This window comes from Phocoena sinus, chromosome 11, assembly GCF_008692025.1.
Source record: "Phocoena sinus isolate mPhoSin1 chromosome 11, mPhoSin1.pri, whole genome shotgun sequence".
Classification (NCBI taxonomy): Eukaryota; Metazoa; Chordata; class Mammalia; order Artiodactyla; family Phocoenidae; genus Phocoena; species Phocoena sinus.
Window position 1 is genome coordinate 99548950 of NC_045773.1, and position 24861 is coordinate 99573810.

General features: G+C 49.2%; 1 protein-coding gene across 1 annotated transcript in view; it reads right to left on the bottom strand.

Moving 5' to 3' along the window:
* Positions 1 to 1587: 1587 nt before the first annotated feature.
* Positions 1588 to 24861, bottom strand: part of LY86 (lymphocyte antigen 86) — a 53478-nt gene continuing 30204 nt past the window's right edge. Inside the window, exons 4-5 of the mRNA XM_032650206.1 lie at positions 5556 to 5608; positions 1588 to 1992 (exon numbers count right to left, since the gene is read on the bottom strand). Coding sequence (XP_032506097.1) covers positions 1909 to 1992; positions 5556 to 5608 — 137 coding nt within the window. The 3' untranslated portion in view covers positions 1588 to 1908. The remainder of the gene's footprint in view (positions 1993 to 5555; positions 5609 to 24861) is intronic.

Genomic DNA, 24861 nt, shown 5'->3' on the forward strand with positions numbered 1-24861 from the left:
TATTTTTTAATAGGAGAGTTATAAACAGTGAAAAGCTTTCTCAACTTGCAGGAGTGAAACTCAGTGAAATGTAAGGCCCACGCTAAGGACAGACAGATTTTGGAGGCAGAGAAACACTCTTTTCCCCCCTCAAATTACACCCTTAGTGCAGCGGCTGTGTGCTTCTGTGTACTCAGTCGAGGCTAGGGTCTGCCTGTGCATGTGTGGAAATCTCTGTTTAACTAAGCCTCTTTCTCCCTTCGTCTCTCCCTCTCTCCTCTCTTTCTCTCTCACTCTCTCTGTCTCTGTCTCTGTCTCTCTGTCTCTCTCTCTCTCTCACACACACACACACACACACACACACACACACACTCAATGAATTTTAAGAAGAGAGTGAAGGACAGGAAAGGGAACAGCTCGATCTGCTTGTTCCCTGTTCCCTGCCCCTGTCTGTGGAAGGCTGTGACAGCCGTCCTGAGCCATGGGAACATGTGAGTACTCGGGAGCCACTCAGGGCCCTTAACTGGATGTAGGGATGTTTCTGGAAAGGGAGCGGGAAATGTCTCACCAGAGGGGATGGGGAAGGACCAGCAATCCAGTTTGCTGTCTGGGTACACAACAGTGTCCGCTGTGTGTGCTCAGAGGTTTGCCCCCAAGCCTGGCATGGCCACAGCGGGGCTCTTCTCTGGAGCATTTTGGGCGTAGGCGAGGACACTGCTATAATTTTCTCTCTCCACAACCCAGAAAACCTCAGATGCTGCTTTTAAGGTTTTGGTTCACCAGGCTCTTATGGCCTGCTATTCCGGGTAGTTCAACTATGTACAGACAGTAATTAATAGCAACGAAGATTTTTAAACTATGCATTTCTTTTCTCTTTTAATCTCTAACACAGTGGCACTTTTATCAACTGAGGAGGTCAACCCAGTCTGCCGACTTCGACCCCTCTACAGGAGCAAGGGGGCCAGATGTGGAGCCCAGGGATGCTGGAAGGAGAGAGGTGGGGGGAGCACAGGATGTGGAAGGGGAGGTGGAGCCCCCCAGGGACGCTGCACATCCGGGGACAGGAGACACCAGGGACACCAAACGGCTCTGGCAACATACAGGCCACCTCGTCATTTACAGGGGGGATCAAAGGAGGTGTCTCTGTACATGCACGATGTGGCCCCTGGTGGACATGTGGTTTTCTAATATTCCAGGGGACTGCAGGCTCCATGAGGGCGGGGACAGTGTCTGTCTTTCTCCCTGGAGTAGCCTAAGTGCTGAGCACAGGGCCCAGCATGTGGGTGACCGGCCGTGACTTGCTGAGTGAATCAACGAACACATTCACAAGGGCCGTGGTGCGCTGGGGCCGGGACAGCCGCGATTCAGGATAATGAGGTTTGTTCAGGGGAGACCGTGATGTATTGCTTGTGCGGTTTCGTCGGCTTCTGGGCTTCCCCAGGAGAAGGAACGGCTCACTCCCCAGTGCTGTCATTGCCACTGGGCCGCCACTGTCCTGAATCTCTCAGCATCACTGATGCCATGGCAGCCCCTGGCTCTGTGTGCAGAGGAACTTATGTTAGAGCTACAGGATTGTACCAAGATTCTTTAACAAACCAGGAAGCACAATTGTGGTGCCGGTTTCTTTATTTTGGGCGACCAAGGAAGGGCCCCCAGGAGCTGAAAAAAGGGGAGTGATGTCAGGTGACCACTTAGGGAAGAGGGACGGCCCCTCAAGACTGCTGGAGGACCCCCAGGAGCTCCTGAGAAGCAGATGTTTCAGGGGGCCTCATTACATCCGCGGAGCCTGGGGACCTGTGGTCCTGGGGCTGAAACCAGCACCTGCGCGTCCCCAGAGGCTTGCTCTGTCGTCCACTGGTCCTTCCTCACGGCAGGGCGAGCGTGGGAAGCTGCGGTTCCCGCGGGACAGCTCGCCACGCGTCAAGATGCTCAGGAACAAAGGATGGTGGCGTTGGCGCAGGCCACGGTGGAGTGGTCTTGGTTGTATAGCTCTAGCAGAACTTGGTACTCTCCCTGAAGGGATACGGGGAAAGCAGGAGGTGTGTGAGCCCAGAACCATCACCTTTCGGCAAGGGGTTGTGGAGCCCTTCTACGTGCAGCCTCTGCTCTACGCACCGGGGATAAAGTCGAACCACACAGACCGTCCCCACCCGCTGTGGCTCCCGGGCTGGCTGGGAGAGACAGGTGGTGTCCATGATGAATGGCTAAGCCTGAGGGGTTTCGTGTTCCCGATGGAGCTCCCACGGGGGTGCTGCGCTGGGCTGGCGTGTGCTGGTTTGCAGCTTTAGGGAGGATGGTGGTCGAGGCAGGTCCCCTGAGGAGGTGACGTTGGGGTGAGGACATGAAGGTGGTACGGAAGCACGCCATGCCGACTGCGGAAAGTGAGGGCCCGATGGGCTCGAGGGGAGAGGCCCACAGGAGGAGAGGGGAAGAGGCTGGCAATGGCTTCCACCTGAAGCGTGGCCTGTCCCGATGTGCCTGTCCGCGGGGTCCCTCTGGCTGCCGTGGGGAGAAAAGCCGGGGATGCGGGTAGGAAGCAGTAAGACCGGGTAGCAGGTGGCGAAGGTTTGGAGCAGGTGGTGGAGATGGGGAGAGGGGCGGGATTCTGGATGGATTCGGAAAGAAGAGCCGATAGGATTGGCTGAGGAAACCCACGTGGGTGGGAAAGAGAGGGGTCAGGGGTGACCCCGAGGACTCTGGCCTGAGCAACAGGAGGGATAAAGTGGTGTTTCCTGAGAAGAGGGAGGCAGCTGGGGGGGCAAAATCCAACGGCATGAAACCCAAACGCTCCGCTAGAGAAAGTATTTCTGCCTTTTAGGGTTCCTTTCTGGCGACAGCGCACAGCAGAGGACCCCCTCTGTGGTCAGGGAATGCCAGCCAGGCCGTGTGGAGCTGCAGAAGGAACCCAGGCCTGAGCCACGTGTGCCGTGCTCGTGGCTGAAGCTCCACCCGGCCCTGCAAGCCACGTGGCAGGGCCAACCTGCAGACTCTCTGTCACCCGAGGAAGGGAAGGAACAGATCAGACCACCGGGTAGATGTTGCATGAAAGGTCTCGGGCTACGAGAGAGGCGCTTTCTAGCAATTAGCAGAGGCCCAGGAGTGAGTGGGTTCCCCAGCACTGATGGTGTCTCAGGCGTGAGGGCTGCTGAGGGTGTCTTCCGGCACCCTTCACCTTGAAGATTCTCTGACAGTCTGGGCTCCCTGAGTCTGCTCAGATATCAGCAGCTGTGATTTCAGAAGCAGTGTTAGGAGTTTACATCCGAGTGTAAAAGTTAGAGAATTAGTTCCGAGTAAAGACCAGCTCACGCTTGCGTCTGATGGCGTTTCATCGTCGCCATCATTGTTATCACCATCAGCTACTTTTAACTGTCCCTGGGCACTTAAGTACACACCACGCAAAGTTATTGAAAACCAACTGAATTTTCCCCATCGCTTTCTAAGCCTAGTGAAAGAAGTAGAATTTGAATGAAGGCGTTCCAGCTTACGAATTACAAGACATACATACTCTGCTTTAAGGGGCGAGAGTATTTAGGCAACAGGGCCCACCTGTGGGCAGGAGGAAAGGATGATGCAGAGAGAGCAGGGGTCTTTCTGCTGTTTGAAGAGCGCTGGATTTGTCAGGTAGGAGTGTGTAGTTGCACCCTTTGCACTTACACAGTTCAGGCCGTACCTGCCAGTTGGCATCCAAGTTGGAAGCCCAAAGGGCCTCTAAATGCTAAGTCAGAAAGCGGCAGCCATAGACAGATGCCCACTGCAGGCAGCACTTCCATCGGGGCCAAGGGGCTGGTTGTGTCAAAAAGAAGATTATACCAAGACACTGAAGACTGACTGCCGAGTGGAAAAGTTTTCGGCCAAGCGGGAGTAGAATTAGCACAAAGCCCATCTCTGGGGGATTTGGCGGGAAGAGGCGGGATCTGGGGCAGGTCTTTTAAAACCAAACGTCTTCACACCATTTCTGTCCCATATTAGGGAGCAAAGTCTCTGAGCCTTGCAGGCTGGCTGTCAGCCAGGGGCGCCGGGCTGGTCTTGGGCCAGCGTGGGAGCTCAAGTTGGGGATTAAGGCCTCCAGCTGCCTCTGCTGCCTACGTGACTGATCGCATGTGTCCACTCTTCTGTCCCCTGTCAGGCCTGGCTGGGGCGGGGTCAGGGCTGGCCGGGTTTCTGCTCCCCAGGCCCAGGCCCCAGAAGGGGAAGAGGTAGGAGGGCTGGGCAGAGGGCATCTGTGGATGCTTGAACAAGGAGGCCAGGGGCCAGGTGACCTGGCCTTGTCTCAGTCTCACGTCGGGCAATGCCCCCGAGGAGTACCGTTTGTTGTTGAGGGACGCAGGTAATGCGCTCTCTCACGCATCCCAGGTGGTAGCAATAAAGCTTTTTACATCTCTGCTACCTTTTCTTTCAAAGTGATCCTGTGACTTTAAGTTCTCTCGCCTCTGTTTCACAGCAATTGCTGAGTACCTTTTTTTCTTTAAAGTTAATAATGCAAGACTAAAGTTAATTGTTTGCAAATTTTAAGTCCATCTCCAGTGGAGGTGTGGGGAGGGTCCAAAGGAAAATGGAGGAAGAAAAAGAATTCAAATGGCAAAGATTTAAGGCAAAAAACTACGTGAGAGAAATTGTCTCACATCCTAGACGGGAAGAGAGTTTGCGCAACTGTCATATTATGCTGAAAGGCCTGAGGAGAAAACTCTGGAAGGCTGGACGCTTCCCAACTGCCAGAGGAGAACTAGTGAAAGTCCAACATAGTCTGGAGACTTGGTGGCTTGAGACTGAGGAACCCAGAGGCTGGGACAGAAAGGAGACATACAGGGAAACGAAACGAGTTCAAGAGATTCTTTATGGAGAAGGAGATTCTTTTCTAGAGTCGTATGAGGTTTCGGAAGATGCAAAGGATGAAGTTGAAGACCAAAAAATGAAAATGGTTACGTTTTTGTGATTCTTTTGATGTGTTTCTGAAGGATGCTCTCAGGGGTAGTGTGTTGTGAATGGATCGCTATGTCGGAGCTGCTGGAGTGCAGCTGTTTCTTAAAGCCACAGAATATACTGAATGAAAAGGAATTAGAGGGAAAATCTACTCGTAGCTGGGAACCTCAGTAGTGAATGTGCAGGACGCGGTCATCTTATCTACTGGGTGGTAGCTCGTGAATCCTGTGCGAGAACAGTAACTGGGGAGCTTTATGTTTTCCGGGCTGTGTGTTTCTTACTTTCTCTGAACGAACAGCCCGTCTGTGGCTGCCGCCCTTGCCTCACAGCTCTAGCCGTGTGGAGGCTCCCCAGACAAGGCCAACCCGCAGGACAGGGCCCCAGGATCCCTCCCCACGGGAGCTTTCTACACAGGGGCTGCCCCACAGGACAAAAGTGTTAAACACCAAAATGCCGAAACCTGTGCGTCAAGCATTAGTAAGTGCCCACGACGAGGTAGCCGCTTCACGGAGAAAGGGCTTTCTTCGTGACGGGCCAACAAAAGCTTTAAGTTTTTAGTTTAATTCACTCCTCCACCTCCTCTGCGTCTCCTTCTTTAAGAAACTGCTAGATACAGTAATTAAGGAACAAAACAAAACAGAAAACCAAGAGCTTACCTCAGGAATTTCAAATCCAGGATTAAAGACAGGGCCGGCATAAGAAATCTGCTCTGGAGAAACAGACAAAACACACATAAGGTCATTCAGTCATTGAAAACAAGAACGATTTGCTCTATTATCTGTGATTGCTGTGCTCTGGGGATCCACTGATGAAGACAAATGTCTCTGTGCAAACGTTGTTTATATGCTAATGAGGAGACTGACGGTACATAAATCACTAAACGAGATAGCATCCAGACTGTAAAAAGCGCGAGGAGACACGCAGGTCATGGGAGGGAGGCAGATGGAGGGACGGTTAGGAGGCCAGGCTGGCCCTGGGATGCTCAAGGTTACATCCTAAGACAACTTCTCATTGACCTTAGACAGTTCTGATCGCTTTGGGCTCCGTTTCCTCGTTTTTAAGATGGGTATAATAATGAGAATAACAGAGCTGAGAGGAATGAGGAGAGTTAATCAACATAGAGGCCTGATAACGATGTCTGGAAAGCCCTCAATAAATATTTACTAAAGTTACAAACTGGGAGATGCCATGTTTTGAGAAGGTGGCTGGTCCGGGAAGGCATCGCTAAGGAGACGACGTTGCATGATACGATCTCCCTGAGGGAGGAGAGTGAGGCGATTATTATTATTATCATTTGAAAACTTTTATTTGATACCGGAGCACAGTTGAGTAACAACGTTGTGTGTTAGCTTCAGGTGGACAGCAAAGCGATTCAGTTACACATACACACGTGTCTCTTCTTTTTCAAATTCTTTTCCCGTTTAGGTTATTACAGAATATTGAGCTGAGTTCCCTGTTCTGTACAGTAGCTCCTTGTTGGTGGTTATCTATTTTAAATACAGCATTTATTTAAAGAGCTGGATGAAGAGCACTGCAGCGCCGCGGAATAGGGACAAAGGCCCTGATGTGGAAAAGAGTTTGAGAATGTGGAAGGATGGAAGGCAGATGGATTTACCAAAGCAGAGTGAACGCAGGGGTCCATGCTGGGAAGAGATTGGAAAGACTGAGGGGAGGCAGATGTTCCAGGACCTTGAGGGCGCAGTGAGGAGCCAGGTGGCAAAAAGTCAAGTGAAGATACCTAATCTATGCTTTGAAGAGATCATTCCGCTGTGTGGAGAGGCCTAGAGTGGAGGCTGTTTAGTGGCCGAGGAGAGTGATGGGTTGGTGAAGCATGGTGGTAGGGGGGAGTTGGAGAAAAACTAATGGAATCAGGATGATATCGGGAGGGTTTGGGACTGAGCATCTGGGTAGATGGGGTACCATTCACTGAGATGGGGGAGGCTCGAGAAGAAGGAGTGTGTGTGTGTGTGTGTGTGTGTGTGTGTTAACTAAAGAGTTAGTTAGTGTGTTAACTAACTCCTATTTCTGGGAGGTGGTTATTAAGGGTCCTTGAAAGCAGTTGGTCACATGACTTTGGAATATGGGGGAAGAGGTCAGGGATAGAGCCAGGACCTACTGGAGTCAGGGTGAGGATGAGACCTCCCCTAAGAATACAGACTTAACAGGCAGGGAAGGGGGAAGGGCCAGGACCACTCCTGGGTCCCTCCAACATTCAGGAGTTAGGGAGAAGAGGGGAGGACAGCCAAGGAGACTAAGAAGGAATGGCCATGGAGTGCAGGGCAACCAGGGAGTGGAGGGGGCAGAGAAGCCAGGAGATGGATGGTTTTCAAAAGGGAGGGTACAGTCAACCATGTTGAATGCAGCTGAGAGTTTACGTAAGATAAGGACAGAAATGTGCGGTGGACTTGGCGACATGGAGGTCATTTGGTGACCTTGACAGAAACACTGGAGAAGTGAGAAAAAACGCCCAAATGGGGTGAGTTGAAGACCAATACGGAGGTGAGAGAAGCAGAAAAAAATGAATGGAAACTGGAGGAGGGTGTGGGTTAAGAAGGTTGTTTCTCTAAGATGGAGACACCGTACCATATTTGTCATTTGAAGTTAATGATCTTGAGAGAGATTGAAGACGCAGAAGAGAGGAAATAATGGAAAGGATGAGTGTTTCAGAAGGCGGGAGGGGAGAGGTTTGCCCCTGAGAGGAGCACAAAGGTTGTTCCCGTGTTTATAGGAGAGAAAACAGAGCAGAACAGGTTCAGATGTAGGCAGATCTGTAGATTGGCCAGTGGACCAATGGCAGGCTCCTGTCTGATTACTTCTGTTTCTTAGTGAAGGTCATGGGCAAAGAGGTGGAGGATTGTGGACGGTGCGAAAGAAAGTTACTTGAAAAACGACAGGATTGCTAGGCAGTGTTGCATTTGTTTGTTGTTTTCTGGGTTTTGTTTTGAGATTTGTGGCATAAATTTCAAGAGACTGCAGTCAGCCCAGATGCGTATTTTCTCAGCAACATTCAGTAGCTCTGATCAAGGGTAGAGGGGGTAGATGGCTGAGTTGGGGTCTTGCTGGACAAATGTAAGGAGAGGAAGGCAAGGCTGTTGGGAAGAGATGCAGAGAAGTCGATGATAACAGACCACGGAATCTGAGGAGGGTGCAGGAGACGATGAAGGCGGGAGGGGTTGATCGATAGTAAAATCTGCGGTGGAGTCGGCTGCATGGAGTTTCCATCACTGCGATCCACGACCTAGCGTACCTGAGCTGAAGGATGTGGTGAAGCCACAGGGAGGACGGCTTGACGGCGAGATTTCAGAAATGGCGCCCTTGCTGCAGTGACCACGTGCAGGGCTCACGTGGGAGAGAGTGCTGAGGCGGAAAGGGGGGCTTGGGTGTTGGAGGTGAGGGGGTCCAGGGGCTGAGACATCGTGGTGCTGGGTGGGTTCGTGTCAGTGTTGAATACTGAAACCTCAGACGGTGGCCGTCTCCTCTGTGATCCCCCAGCACCGTGCACTTAGCATACGGTGAGCAGAGTGGCACAGACTCTCGGGCCAGACTATCCGGGCTGGGCTTGACTCTTGACTCTTTTTCTTGCCAAGTAGATGGATTATGTAACATCTCTGTGCCTCAGTTTCCTTATCAGGAAATGGGGTGATAATAATACCCGCCCCATGTGTCGTGCACATTTAGCACACGTAAGACTCTTGCAACAGAGTTCGAAGAGGGACGGGCGCGTGGTAAACGCTCAACTAGGACTTGCCTAGTTCATCCGCCAACCCACACTCCTGGCGTCCATTTAAAAGAGGCCAGGTGCTCTGCTAGGTGCTGATGCCACAGTAGACGAGAATGTTATGTGAACCACCTGAACCACTGAGCACCCAGAACTCTACTCAATTGTTTACAGGGCTGTTTCCTTCTCCGGTCAGGACCTCTGGGTCTCCTGGTTTGCACGGCTCCCTGTACACTGCCCAGAGCCCAACACATGGCTGGGGTACAATATATGGTTAATGAATGAGGCCATCAAATGAGCAGACCCAGAGCCAGGATGCGGTTTGCCAACCAACTTCATTCTTAATCACGCTATTGTAATCCTCCTTCTGCTGGAAGGGTCCAGGCCTGGCACGTGCTGACAGAGAAGACAGGATTGGGGAAGGAGCCACTCAGAGCAGCCAAGGTGGAGGGATGGTGGGGGAGGAGGCAGGAGAACAGACGCGTATCGGTTTATTGATGGCGTTGGGTGCCGGGCTCCTTTATGGCACGGTGATTTCCTGCCTCGCCCAGCACCTGGTGCTTAATGGCTGCTCAGTTAGTATTTGGAGACAGACCAAGCTCTCCCCAGTTAAGGGGCAGGGGCAGGGGCAGCGTGGCTAGCAGCTGCCCACGTGGAACCATGTCAGGGGCCTGAGGGCAACCCGAGACCTGAACTTCTACCACAAGACCTGTGCTTAGCATAGCCTTTGGCTTCTGTTCAATGCCCATGTCCTACCCTTCCTCCCCACGGTCACTTCCTGGTACCTTGCAGGGATGACACGCAAACCTGGTGGGGGGCAAGACATCCCTATTTCATTGCTCGAGATGTACTGCTCCATTCGTTGTTAAAAGGAAACATATTTGTTTGTGGATATAAGCAAGAGGCTTATTGGAAACTGCCGCTCTGTACCGTGTGGTATTAGAAATAGAAATGCTGAGGTCCTGAATCATATCCTCAGGAGTCTTCCAGTGCGACTGGGGAAGAGACAATGACTAGCTACAGAGTTAACTGTGTGAGGGGTGAGCAGAGGGTGTGGGCGGTGAACCTAAGAGAGCAGAGAGCTCAGCGGGGCTGCCGGGTTTCATCCGTAGGGCCGGAGGGTCTGCAGCCCCAGGGCATACCGTTCACGTTAGGATCCACGCTGCCCCTGGGCTTGTGCGGCACAGGGGCCCAGCTGCCAGTACGTGGTTTCTTTTTAGGACGTGACCTATTATCTCTTCCCTGGTGTACACTCTGACCCGAGTCAGGACGATCTGAGCAGAGGGTCGAAGGGACTGGGGACCCATCTGCTCGGGCAAGAGATGCTTCGCTTCATTTCAGTCTAGAGCTGTCCACTTGCAGCCTTCCCGCTGATTCTGTGACTCCTAGGTAGCCTTCCAAGAAAATCCCTTTGCTTTTGTTGGCTGGACTAGGGTTTTGCTGCCTGCAGCTCAGGGACCATGGTTGCTAGGGGCAGGAACCGGTTAAAATCCCTCATGCTGGCCCTTGGAGAATGGGACACAGCCGACTCAGGAGCAGGGTCCCAGGACGGGAGTGAGTGTGTCCATCCATGTCAGGTCTGGCTGGATTCCCTCGGACACGTCTTGTACCCACTTCATTCTTCTCTTTAGTGTTCTGAGGTGACACAGTGCCAACTGCTTGACCCTGGAGGCTGATAGACGGGTTCAGGGCCCAGCTTTCCTACTCACTAAGTGTTGATGGGTGATTTGCTTTTAAGATGGCGACTCACCTTCTGCACTTGCAAAGTAGAAATAGGAACACCTCACCTACAAGGCACTGAGAGGACTCGGAACTTGTGTGTCAGCTCACGGAGAAGACTGGGGTGCCCAGTAAGGGTAGAGACAGCAGTTGTTCGTTGTGCAGTTATTCACTGGATGTGAAGGAGAGTGAGGTGTGACGGCTTGCGTAGGGGATGCTGAGAAACACACCGAGGCTGGGTTTGGGAACCTTCTTCCTGAGCCCATGTGCACAACTGCTAAGTTCTACTGGTATCTTTTTTGTTTTTTTTTTAAACTTCTGTTTTAAAAAAACGTATGAGTGCTGTTCTTGGAAGAACACCAGTCGAATGATACCTAGCATTTTGTTTTGCTCATTTAATGCTCTAAGAATTGCTCATTTGTGCTTCACTGTTAAGGTCCTTTACTGGGATGAAAGAGTGTCATGAACTAGATCCTCTTCACTTTACAGTTTCAACTGGAGCTTTTCTGGGGACCCACGAAGTTCCTGAGAGTTGCTGCAAGTAACTCATGAAACTATCTGTTTTTTTTTTTAACCGGATGAAACAACACCTTCCTTTTTCAGATCATCTCTGATTCGGAGATTCCTTTAATTAACATCCTCACACTCCAATACGATAAAAAGAGCCCCAGTATGTCTGTACCCACTTCTTCCTTTCCTTATTTAGGAATCTTGATCAGTTTTTTTTTTTTTTCTTTCTTTTGCGGTACACGGGCCTCTCACTGCTGTGGCGTCTCCCGTTGCGGAGCACAGGTTCCGGACGCGCAGGGTCAGTGGCCATGGCTCACGGGCCCAGCCGCTCCGCGGCACGTGGGATCTTCCCGGACCGGGGCACGAACCCGTGTCCCCTGCATCGGCAGGCGAACTCTCAACCACTGCGCCACCAGGGAAGCCCTTGATCGGTTTTTAATTGCAGTGAGTCAAAGAACTTCACCCTTCTGCCTCTGAATACTTGAAGTCATTTCTGCCGGTCAGCTTTTCCGGGGACCCAGGTCTTTGTGTGATTGGCACACAGTGTTTTTTTAGAGAGGAAATGGATTTTAAAATGTGGAAATTAAAGGTCCCAAAGAGTGTGGATCAGACTGATATGAGGCTGGGAGCTGCTCAGCAACCGGGGCAGATCCTGGCCTGGAAGGAAGTGCTTGTTGATTGTGTGGATTTCGTTAGATGGAGTCTCACCATTTCCCAGCCCTTGCTAGTATCTTACGGGAATTCCCTGCGGTCTTTCAAACTTATTACAAAATGTCATCAATATTTAAGCATCATTAAGGTTCTTGACAGTGTAAAAATACTTCGAGTTACAATTTATCAAAAATAGGCCAATTGTATATTCAGAGCAAAGACTTTTTTACATGGATCCTTTATTCATTTACTCCCGTTTGGCCCCCAGGGACTGGGGGGCAGCGTTGAACTAGGAGGACACAGCCCACATCCTGCCGTCCAGTGAGTGGGCGGCGTCATGGGGTCCAGGAAGCGTGAACAAGGGCTGCTGTGGGCAGTGGTCCCAGGGTGAAGAGGGAGGTTCCAGGCGGACCAAGAGCCTCGTCTCTGGAGTGAGAGGGAGTGAGCGCTTTACTCTGAGTAAACTTTACACTTGTCCTTCCTGTCTGCCTGTGGGCATTTCCTTAAAGGCACCAAATGCAGCCCCTTGTGAACCACATCGTCAGCTCCCGAGCTCTGACCGGCCCTGCTTCCTTCGGTCTCCAACCCCAGAGGGTGTGTCAGCATCTCTGGTCCCACCGGGCAGTGCTGAGCTAGTTGCTGGGTAGGGCCCTCATTTAAATTAATAAAGAACCTGCCTGGGGTGGGGACACAGAGGAGTGTTCACTGCCTCTGGGGTGGATGCGGCTGTAGATTGAACCCCTGTGCGGCCCCAAAGCCTTGAGGTTCTATCAAGGTTTCAGTGGATTCTGGGCAGGGGTGGGCAGGTAGCCCCAGGCTAAGTCCAGGCCCAGATCTGATTTTTTTATTATATATTTTTGGTGTGTCCTGATTGGTCAGCTTCTCTGTCTCCTGGGCCATGCAGCCTGTTACCCTCTAGAGCCTCGGCAGGTCCCCCCTGAGGGGAGGTCAGAGGAGGACTTCCGTGCTGTGAGCGTGCCTGCACCATCTCAAGAGCGATCCTGCAGCTACACCGGTGCAGTAGAGCAGACAGGGCCACAGGGGATGTGAGTGGGAGCAGAGACTCCCGGTGTCCCGGGCCACGTCCCTTAGCCCAGGTGGCAGCCACCACGCTCTCCGACATCCTCCCAGGTCAAGGGCTTCCCACTTTCCTGCGGCTCAGCAGCCCATGGAGGGCGACCGGGCGGTGCAGGACCGTGTCCCCCCGAGGATGCCCTCAACCAGGGAGGATTGGAATCCAGGGATGAATGCCCGCAGCCTTCTGACCTTCAGAGGGATGATTCTGAGACACACATCTCGGTTCCCCAAGGGTCCAGTGGGCCGACCCTACTCCACGCTGGTAATCAGGTCCCTGACACATCGCTCCCTGGCTTTTCCTCCTGCCCCGAGTCCGTCTCACTCCCCTCTCACCCTGCTTCCTGACATCACTATCCAATAAACTACCCTCCGAGTCCTTGTCTCTGGCTTTGCTGTGGGCGGGGAGGGACCCCAAACTGAGACGCTTCCTGGCAGAAGGTACACTTTTCCCAGTTTGTATGAAGGCCATGTAGGAGCTAGAGGTGGTCCTGGAAACCTGGCTGCCAGTGTATTTGGACCTGTTTCTGGTGATGGAGCCACGCAGCCTAGAATGTAAATCTGAAGCCCCTGGAACCTGTTCTCTGACTTTAGCCCCAAAGAACAGGAAGGAGGATGGATGCCCTGGATCGTTCCTGTGACGGCTCCAGCATCACCCTTCCAGAGGATAGGGCGAAGAGAGAGGTGACGACCGCAGCTGTGCCCGGAAGAGGGTGAGCTGGATGTGGGTGCGGCTGGGAGGGCGCCAGCAAGTCTGAGGGAAGAGGGAGCAGAGAAAGGAGGGGAGAGGCGCATGGCCAGCCTCGCGGGCTTTTTCCCCTTCATTCAGCTGGATGGAGTTGTATTGTCACTGAGTAGTCCGCCCAGTGGTGTAGCCTGTAATATATAAAGTAAACTTTAAAAACCTGGAGTTGAGAGCTTTGGGATTCCTTGGCATGTCAGACGACCCTTTCGTTGGGAGGATCATTTCTGCTGCTACTGAGGGCTCAGTGGTTAGAACATGATCAGTTTCATCCCCAGCATATCACGAGATGTCCAGCCAGTTGTTGGCCCCTTTGGCTGCATGGAGGGTCAGCCTGTTCCAGGAATCGTAGCTTGTCCTTGTCAGAATCACAGTGGTACTTTGGAGCTCGTGACTATCTAATCAGAGTTTGGGCTCCTACACAAGTTACCTTAGTTTTGCCCATGCTGACTACTTTGATTTCTTTCCCTGTCCATTCAAACAGGCTTGTGAGATCTTCTGTATGACCTTTTTTTTTTTGCGGTACGCAGGTCTCTCACTGCTGTGGCCTCTCCCATTGCGGAGCACAGGCTCCGGACATGCAGGCTCAGCGGCCATGGCTCACGGGCCCAGCCGCTCTGCGGCATGTGGGATCCTCCCGGCCCGGGACACGAACCCGTGTCCCCTGCATCGGCAGGCGGCCTCTCAACCACTGCGCCACCAGGGAAGCCCTGCATGACCTTTTACTACTAGAGAAACCTACTGTTATTTATACTTGGAGACATTCACTGTGTACTTGCAATGGATCATGTATAAAACTATAAGATGAGCATCCTTCCAGGGCTTACTCATTCATGGTCCTGCCATTCCACCTCTCCAGCTTGTCACCCCGCCCTTTTTACCCTAATATCACGCTACCTCTTCTCAATGACAAACTCCTATCAGGGCTTGTTGTCCATCTTACTCCCTTTAGAGAAATGTTCCCACACATGGGTCTTGTCACTGACTTCTAGCCAAATAGTTTCTCCTCTGGGCAGGTGATATGGCAGGTGGGAGCTTTATGGGGTCTGGGAAAGGGCGACAAGAACAGCCCAATAAGGCAAACCTTTTCTGAGCAGTGATAGGATCCCCTAACCAAGAAACCCGTATCTTGCCCCAGCTACACGAGCAGCTGTATGATCTGTGAAATTCTCAGAACTGTGACTTCTAGGAGGGCATTTTTCATTGAAAACATACAGAGTATGAGTTTTCCTTGGATTATGCACAGTTATTTGGCCTCTTCACATGGTCATGGTATGCAGAGGTCGGACAAGCTGTACTGGTTTTCCATTTGGAGATGGTACAGGCTACTGATGCCCTCCCCCCGCCCCACCAAAGATGTCCATGTGCTAATTCCCAGCACCTGTAAATACTACCTTACAAGGCAAAAGGCACCTTGCAGATGCAATCATGTCAAGGATTTTGAGATGGGAGATCATCCTGGATGATCTGAGTGAGTCCGGTGCAACCATAAGGGTCCTCATAAGAGGGAGGAGCTCAGAGGGAGAAGGTGACGTGAGGATGAAGCAGAGAGGAGTGATGAGGCTACAAGCCAAAGAATGCCAGCTGCCACTAGAAACTAAAAACGTCAAGGAAATGGATTTTCCCCGGAAGCCGTCAGAAGGAGCACAGTTCTGCCGACCCTGATTTCAGACTTCTGATGTCCAGAACTGTAAAAGAATACATTTGTGTTGCAAGTTACTGAGGTCACAGCAGTGCAGTGATTTGTCACAGCAGCAGTAGGAAACGAATACACTGATCTTGGACTCAGAGAGGGGCCAAGAGTGGTGGCTTGTTTGGATTTGGGGTCCCAGCAAAGGGCCCTTTGGAACCAGGACACCAGCATAATCTAGGATTTCAGCAAAAGAGACGGTACCCGGGCCTATGGCTGGACTAGAGAGTGAAATTTCTAGCATAAATTCATACAGCTGAACTCAGGACAGATGGTTAAAAAAATTTAGAGCCATGTAGAAACTGCCAGGTCAGTGATGTTCAGTATAGCATTCCGCAAAGATGCGACTGTTCCATATCTGCAGCGTTAAATGTGGCAGCCGCTATCCACATATGGACAGTACAGTTTTAGGTCAGCACTGTCTAATAGAAATATAATGTGAGCCACATTTGTATTTGAAAAAAGGAAACAGAAACAAGTGAAATTAACTTAATAATGCATGTATATTAACCTGAATATTAAAAATATTATAATTCAATGTACAACCAATATAAAAGTATTGATGAGATATTTTAAATCCTTTTTTCTACAAAGTCTTCAAAATCTGGTGTATACTCTACACTTAGAGCACATCTCACTTTGGACGGGCCACATTTCTGATGCTCAGTAGCCACTCAGGGCTTGCCTGGTGGCGCAGAGGTTGGGAGTCCGCCTTTCGATGCAGGGGACGCGGGTTCGTGCCCCGGTCCGGGAAGATCCCACGTGCCGCGGAGCGGCTGGGCCCGTGAGCCATGGCCGCTGAGCCTGCACGTCCGGAGCCTGTGCTCCGCAACGGGAGAGGCCACAACAGTGAGAGGCCCGCGTACCGCAAAAAAAAAAAAAAAAAAAAAAAGCCACGTGAGACTAGTGGTTACTGTACTGGACAGGGCTAATGATTATGTCACGGTGGCCCAGGAGGTGAAACGATTTTCCCCAACTTCATTTCTCCTACAAGGATTTTTTGTCTTTGCTGCCCAGGTTTCCTCTGTGAGACCTGTAACATCTGGCAGTAAGAAGGGAAGGAGGATTTAAAGTTTTTTCCCTACCAAGCTAGTTCTGGATTTCTGTGGATAAGCATTTACTATGACTCTCAAAATACAAATTGTGCATCGGTAGGCTGATTAGATTCCCAGAAATGGAAATGAAGAAGATGGTGGTGGGAGGAGAGAGAAGAGAAGTTGAGTTGATCTTCAGACACCTGTGGCAGCCACAGGAAACAGCAGTGTGACTGGAAATGATGAAATAGACATCACAGAGTGTGGCCTTCCTCAGACTGGGGGTCTCAGAGCTCCCAGGCTCTTTGTTACCAGCAACCCATGGGGTCCAAGTTTTGGAGTGATACAGGGGAGCTGGGAGTTGGCCTTCTCAACTAGCTTCTTAAATGATTATTGCACGGAAGTGTAAGTCACTGAATCAGATTTATGAAATTCCACAACAGGCCGAGAATTTGTAAAGGATCCCATGTTGTCTTGGAGAATTAAAAATTCTTTGGTCCTAAGTCATCATTAGCCTCAATATTCTGGGCTCAACAAAAATGAAGAATTGATGGATGTCAAAGGACAAGTTCGACACATTCTTGGCTCATTTACAAAAAGGCATGAATTTGAAGATGGAGGGAAAGCTCCCAGGGCTACAGGATTCCTTAACAGGCCATATGCTTAACAGGCAATATGTTTTCTTTCTTTTTTCTCACTTTCTTTCTTTTTCTTTCTTTCTTTCCTTCTTTCTTTCTTTCTTTCTTTCTTTCTTTCTCTCTCTCTCTCCCTCCCTCCCTCCCTCCCTTCCTTCCTTCCTTTCTTTCTTTCTTTCTCTCTCTTCCTTCCTTCCTTTCTTTCTTTCTTTTTCTTTTTCTTTCTTTCTTTCTGTCTTCCTTTCTGTCTTTCTTTCTTTCTGTCTGTCTTTCTTTCTCTCTCTCTCTTCCTTCCTTCCTTCCTTCTTTCCTTTCTTTTTCTTTCTTTCTTTCTTTCTGTCTTTCTTTTTCTTTCTTTCTTTCTGTCTTTCTTTTTCTTTCTCTTTCTTTCTTTTTCTCTCTCTCTCCCTTCCTTCTTTCCTTTCTTTCTTTCTTTTTCTTCCTTACTTTCTTTTTCTTTCTTTCTTTCTCTCTTTCTTTCTTTCTCTCTCTCTCTCTTCCTTCCTTCCTTCCTTCTTTCCTTTCTTTCTCTCTCTCTCTCTTCCTTCCTTCCTTCCTTCTTTCCTTTCTTTCTTTCTTTTTCTTTCTTTCTTTCTTTCTTTCTCTCTCTCTCTCTTCCTTCCTTCCTTCCTTCTTTCCTTTCTTTCTTTCTTTCTTTTTCTTTCTTTCTTTCTTTCTTTCTCTTTCTTTCTTTCTCTCTCTCTCTCTTCCTTCCTTCCTTCCTTCTTTTCTTTCTTTCTTTCTTTCTTTCTTTCTTTCTTTCTTTCTTTCTTTCTTTCTCTTTCTCTCTTTCTTTCTTCTCTCAGTAAAAAAAGTCTTTTTTTTTTTTGCTTGGTCATTGCGGGCACCCTCTCTAGGGTGACCATTGTTTCTATTGTTAGTTTTGTTTTGGGCAGTTCAAGGGTGGGCATTTTCTGCCAATGCAATAATAAACCACCGTTTTTGCTGATTCTCCGTGAACTTGCAGCAGCAGCAGCTGCCTGGTCGTCACAGGCAGGAAATGCGCAGCTGCCTGAAGCATGCAGACAAAGAGTGAACCACGAAGAGAAGAAAGGCTGAAGGCTAAACTGCTGGCGCGTCAACTTTCCAGTTCCATGAGAAATGCAGACAGGCCGCTCTCCTCAGGCGAAAGGGGGCTGCGTAGGCTCTGCTTCGTCAGCCACCAGAGAATACACAGCTTGGACCGAAGTCAGGCTCCTGCTACCTCTGAGGAAAAAGGTCCTGAACTTCTAAGCCTCCAAGGCTCTGCTGCCTCCCCAGGCCTTGTTAAAATGCAGACTTCCACTCTGAGAATGACGACTTCAGGGGCTCAGAGCCCTTGCTTGAGAAATCCCACGACAGCTGCAGCAAGTCGCTGCCATTTATCACTTACTGAGCGCGGCCTGTATGCCAGACTCTATCCTAAGGGCTTTGTATATATTGTCCAATTCTATCCTTACAACAATCCCGGGAAGTCACTTGTACCTCCGTGTTGTCAGATGCAGAAACCAAGGCTCAGTGTAGTTTTGCCTGAAGTCGTGTAACCATAAGGGACAGTAACGGTTCGTCACTATGTAAGTGTGGCTTCCAACCCTGTGCTTATTCGGAACCAGGCTAGTGGTTCCCAAGGTGTGGTCCCTAGACCAGCATCATCAACCTCATCTGGGGACTTGGAAAATTCTCAGGCTCCTCCCCGGAGGTGCTGAAGGGGACACTGGGGGTGGGTCCAGCAAGTTGTGGTTGAAGAAACCCTCCAAGTGACGCTGAGGCAGGTTCGAGTTTGAGAACCACTGGACCGGGCTAAGCTGCCCGCTCTCCAGGGGTGAGGCAGGCAGCAGGAAATCCTTACGAAATAATATTGGCTTTGGCGGCATGCTGCCTGCAGCTCTAACATGACAGTGAGGGTGATGACGGCAGAGAACCTGTGTGATTCCCAGGTGGCAAAGAAGCATCACTCCCTCCGGGGGTCTGTCGACTCATCCAGAGGAAACGGAACCAAGACACACGAGTTCCCACGTAGGCCACACTGTCATCTGGGCTCTGACCAGTGGTGGGTGAAGGACAGGCCCAGAAGCTGGGATGGGGAGAGACTGAGGAAAAATCCCAAGGACCCAGCAGAGCAGAAAGCCTGAAGCAAAGCAACTTGGAGAAGCAAGAGGTCTACAACGGCCCAGAAATCGAAGATGAGCAAACAGGCAGGCGATGCTACCCCAGAGAAGATGTATTCTGAAACTGAGGCCTCAGGTGAAGCCACTTATTCCCCTTCTTTTAGAGCAGAAATCAGTGACTGCGTTCCTGGGGCCTGCATTTATTAATAACATGTGCTGTGAATGCAGAACATTTGAAAATTGAGGCCGGAGGTAAGGCTGCGGTGTGCTTGATAGAGGCTTTTGGGCCATTGGCATGGATAAACGGTGGAGCTTCTTCAAGGTAGCACTTGCCTGGAAGGTGTTTTGTCCTGTTTTTTTTCTATAGGTGCAAGGTAGGAGGCATTTTGCAGAAGGCGTTTGTGGGAATTTTTCCAAGTCGAGGCAATTTTCAAGTTTCTTCCATTTCTTAGACCCGAGAAAAAGAGCACTTAGAAACAGAGACAGCAAGGGCAATGGAACTCTAGCTGATGAAACGTGAATTGCTGATCTAGACAGAGCTGTTAGGACTGAACTCTAGTGACTGTCAGATTGAGAAGCCTCTGTAATTGATGGTCTCGGGCGATGGCCGGGCTCACATGCTCAGTGTGAACCAGGACAGACAAGAAATGCCCAGGTTTTTCAAGAGGCAGAGAAGACAGGTGGCTGGCATGAGTGCCCACTAAGATTTCACCTTCATCTATTCATAGGTGTGAAATCAGTGAGACTTGCAGCAGCATCCCTTAGCTGCCGTCAGGAATAGTATCTGCCTTGCGGGCAATGTCATGTCAGACCTGAAAAACTGTTCTCAGGGGATCTTCTCTTCCGTATATTGAAATTCATCTAATTATGACGTAGTCCCCACTTTGGACAAACACTGAACGTAGGTAAGCTTGGATTTTACACAAAAGATAAACTAGGGAGCAATTATTTCTTGACTCAGCAACTTGCAAAACGTGTCACTATCGTGTTTATTTTAATTCCAAGCTTTCCCGATGCATTTAAAATTAAGTCCACAACTAATGTTTGCCCGTAGCCTATACATTGCACGAAGTGAGGTACGTCAATATCTGTTGCGTGTATCTCATAATAGACTTTTGCTCCTTCTGGAAAGCGGTTGTTGCACAGGTACAGGGATGGGTGCACCACGCGTCAGCAGTTCTCACGGGATTGCTCTCTTCTCTGGGATTCTGACACATGTACGATGTCAAGTCCTCTCATCATGCTTCCTCCATGTCAATCACAGCCGTCAAGTGTCAAAGAAGAGCCCTTACCCTGAAGGTCTCCTAGTGTATGATCTTATATATCCTGTGCGTACGTGGGCATACACATGCACACGTGCATACACGCAGGGACACACTATCTAACCACATGGAGATTCTACCACCATTAGTCTTATAACATGAGACACAGACCTACTAGAGAATGGACTTGAGGATATGGGGAGGGGGAAGGGTAAGCTGGGACAAAGCGAGAGAGTGGCGTGGACATATATACACTACCAAACGTGAAATAGCTAGCTAGTGGGAAGCAGCTGCATAGCACAGGGAGATCAGCTCCGTGCTTTGTGACCACCTAGAGCGGTGGGATAGGGAGGGTGGGAGGGAGGGAGACGCAAGAGGGAAGAGATATGGGGACATATGTATATGTATAGCTGATTCACTTTGTTATAAACTAACACACCATTGTAAGGCAATTATACTCCAATAAAGATGTTAAAAAACAAAAAAAGAAGTTTACTGCAGCTTCCCTCCTCAGGGATAGTAATTAGGTGTGGTCTCTAGGGACATTCAATTTAATCCCAATTCAGTCGTAAACATTGATGGAGCCAGTTTGAAAGCATCAAGACCAAGCAAAGCAAATGGATCTATATGACCTGATGCCAGGAGGAGAGAAAGGAGCAGGAAGTAGAGTAGGAAGTAAAACAGGGGCCAAGTTTGGTTCCTGCTAAATGAACCCACAGCCAGTAAAGGGGGCTGTGGGAACACAGAGAAAGAGTACAGAATGGATACGGGATGATCCAACACTTTGATTCAGATTCTGTGTAACTCCAAATATCATTGAGTGTTAAGTAGATTATGATTCTTTTTTGAAAACTCTTATTTACTATCCGGAGGGGAGAGAATTCATCCTCTCTAGTCTTTCCTACAAAGATCAACTAATATTTAAAAGAGCAAAACCTTGTAAATTTATTATACTAACGAAAGAGATTTCCAAAAAGATGAAAATAAAGTTCTGCAGTGCCACCATTTAGAGGTAATCATGATTAACACCTAAGTGTATACTGTTTCAGAGTTTTTTGGTGTATACACTTACATACATTTTAATAAAAACAAAATCCAATAGTGGGTACTCTTTTATGGCAGCTTCTTTGTAACTTAACAATATTTTTATGAGTATCTTTTTGTGTACCTTCATAATCTCCTACAGCATCATTTAAAAGCACAGCAGATTGTACCTTTGTTTGGCTGAAAAATTGGCTGAATTCAGCCCATTCCCTATAATTGGACCTATAGGCTGTTGCCCCCAAATTATCCATCACACCCTAGATGGGAATGTCAAAAGAGCATCCTTGGCTCTTCGAATCCCATGTGCTTTTGCCTTAGAGCTAGCTGAGGAAGATGCAAAAGAAAAGGCAACGGCGTTTTATTCATACGGTCTTATTAAGCCTGACCCATTCTGCAGTGTTATCTGGCTTGGGGAACAGCCGGCTGGGTGCAGAGGAATGCATCGTAATGCCGTGGAAACATCCCTCAACTGCGGCTGATACCGTACGTACTGTGTAGCCTGTGGTGGGGACAACAAGTCTTGTCACCGCTCTGCTGAGAAGGACCTGCAACCCCGGAGGCACTCAGCTTTCTCCTTAACACATCACCAGCCACCACTGGTGTTTGAGCTGGAAGTGACCTTGCTGCTCATCGGTGCCGTTTTGTCCCCTTTTCGAATCACTTCTTTTCAATAGAATCGTTCCTGCAGTAGGCTTGTGGGTGGGTTAAAAAAATTTAATAACCCAAGAAGCCTCTGAATGTAAGATTTTACTCTTTCTTGGCTTATGTAATTTACCTAAGCATTTGTTTATGCCGCATTTGTGTATCGCTTTTCTGATCAAACTTCCTGGCGATTCCACAAGTTTGGCTTCTCAACTCCCCGGTGCAATTATTAACCCCACAGCAAGAAAGCCAATAAATGGCCGCAGGGCTGCCCAGTGTTCAGATAAGATAAACACCAGCCTTTCAAGCTGCTGAACTGAGTTGGACTACCTCAGTTTTGGGGAATAATATCTCTTGTTTTATTAAACTTATTAAAACCATTCACGGAGGAAAAACTGGTTCAGTTTTCTTAAACTTGGAGGACCAAGATATTTACTAGGGTTTGACATGCTTTTTGCCTGTGGTATGCGTAAACATCGTCAGATGGTCACTTCTGAAGTGGGCTGGTAAACTTGCATTTCATCCATCATAGGCAAACTCAATTATTTATTGTATCTTTATTCAGTGCCAGGCTCTCTTTGTCAGGTCTGCGGAGATAGAAAGGAGCAAGAAAGATTCCCCCTTCCTTCAGGGAGATCACAGTTTGAAGTGTCTTCCTTCAAGGAAGACTCACACGCACACACACTATATAGTATAACTTCAACTGAGATAAGTAAGAATGTGATTCTCCAGGAGGATCCAGAGGGAGCATTTCACCAGGTTGGGGGCTGGAGGAATGTTTCCCAGAGGAGGTGATCCTTGAGTGAGGTCTGGGCAGAAGACAAAGGGAGAACAGATATTCGAAGCCAAGGGGACCATCAGAGCAACGTCATGTGAGTGAAAACACAGGGTGTGGTCGGACAGTGGCAAATGACTTACGATAAAGCTGGCGCTAAGGGTGCGTCCTCGTGGGACAGCATGTGTCTAGAAACAGGCTAGAGTCAAATGTGTGATGAACTTTGGTCACTAAAGAGCTTAGACTTTGTTCTGTAGAGATGGGGACTCTTGGAGTCTTTTGGGAAGAGGGGAGACGTGATCAGATCGGTATTTGAGAAAACCATGCTGGTGGCAGTAGGGAGGGAGGGAAACCAATTAGAAGCCATTTCTGTCATCCAGGAGGGAGATGGGGAGACTTTATCCAGGGAGTAGAAGGAAGGAGGAGTGAAGGACAGCCCAGTATGTGTCCTTTCTTACTAAGCTGGCGGTACTTCCAAGCATACCACTATGCCAGTATGCTTGGAAGAATGCATATCATACATTTGGGTTCAAGGATACTTATTTGGGAAGAACACTGGAAAGATAAGCCAAAGACAGGAGATAGGACAGTAGACGCTGGCTAGAGGTATCAGCTTATGAAGACGTCAGTCTTTCTCAGGGGGGTTATTATTTAGTTATCAGTTCAAGATGCTTTGAGGTCCTCCAAAACGTTCTGTAAAATCAGGAATGCTTGCAGACCATCAGCATTTTATGCTATATTATATATAGCCTCTAACTGGTTTTCAAAGAACCTAAGGCAATCAGGAAAGTAATTCTGTATTAAATTTCCCAGATTGCCCTGTTCCAACAGGTTGAATCCATTGGGAATGACCTCTACCCATCCAGTTTCCTTGGCATTTTATACCTCTTGAATGCAACTTGGAAGAGTTGTCTTGTGACTCTCCAATCCCTTCAGACTGTCATGAATGTCTTTGAAGGCAGAAACTATTTTTGGTTCATCTGCAGGCTCCCCAAAGTGCTTGGCATGGAGTAGGGACTTAGTGTTGAAAGAAGGAAGGAAGGAAGGAAATGGGAAGGAGACTGACTGTAGGGTGAGGAGTTTGGTACAGGCATGGCCGAGGGCAGGTAGAAAAAGTTAAATAGGGGCCAACTCATGAAGAGTTCACCGTGCTGGGGAAATACATCAATGCACCCGATTAATCAGAAATATTTCCAGTAAGTTGAAAAAGGAAAACTGACTAACCATTCTTTGGTAGGTTAGTTAAGAATTTTAAAATGTCCTGATTCGAAACAAAGTCAGATCACTGGCCAGAAAGAGTTCTTAAATAAAAAATTTTAAATAAACTCCTGGTCAAAAGGCACATTCATACATTTCATTGTTTGTTCTTTTGCTCATTCATTCCTTAGAAGCCAAGATTATGGCTCTGGAGCCAGCCTGTCCGGGTTGAAGCCATGGGTCCCTCACCAGCTCTGTGACGGCACAAGGTCCTAAAACTCTGTGCCTTGTTTTCTGCATCTGTAGAGTATTAATAATACTAACTCTTGAGGGTGGGGTAGGAAGTAAATGACTCACTGGATGAAAAGCTCTTAGAACAGTGTGTGGTACCAGTGCTTAATATTGCATTAGCTATTTCCCTCTGTATATGTGCTGTCCTTAGCACTCCCTGTGTATCAGTGCATTCAATATCCTGGGAATAAGAAGATGGAGACGGTAGCACCCCATCCACAGGAAGTCTATGGGGGATGACAAATGAGAGTGAGCGATTGGAGGCCAACATGGCAGGTGCTAGAACTGAGTTATGAGTCCCGCACTTCGGGGAGCAGAGAGGAGGGTCGCGAGGGAGGGCTGAGCTGAGGCTTGCCGCCTCCATATCACAGCCAAGTCCAGCCTGCTCCTTCCAGCCTGCGCGCCCTAAATTCCCCCATCTTCTTGCACAAACCTCCCTTGTCTGCGTCCCTTAGGATGCGAAGGGGACCCCAATTCTTCTCGATTGTTTGTTCAGAAAGCATAACTCGCTGTTTTCTCTCTAGTTTGCGTGAATGTGGAAATAGAGGAGCAGGTGTTTGTGGGCTGTGGGATTAAGGGTCTGCTCCCCCTTGGCCGACGGGGACGGGAAGGAGGCCCCGGGAAGGGGGACGAGAGCAGCTTCCGGGGAAGGTCAGTCACAGGTCAGACCCAAGTTTTAGTTAAATACAGAGGCATCTCAGGGCCTCAGTGAAGACGGTGGTGAGGACAAAGGAGGACGTGGCGGGGGACAGGCCAGAGTGGGGTACGGCTAGCAGAGGGTTGGGGGTTGGTGAATTGGAGAAAATACAGCGGGTTTCACGCTTCTGTTCAATATATTTTGAATCAAGATACCTAATGTCCCTATTGGCCATTGGCTCAAAGGGAATGACC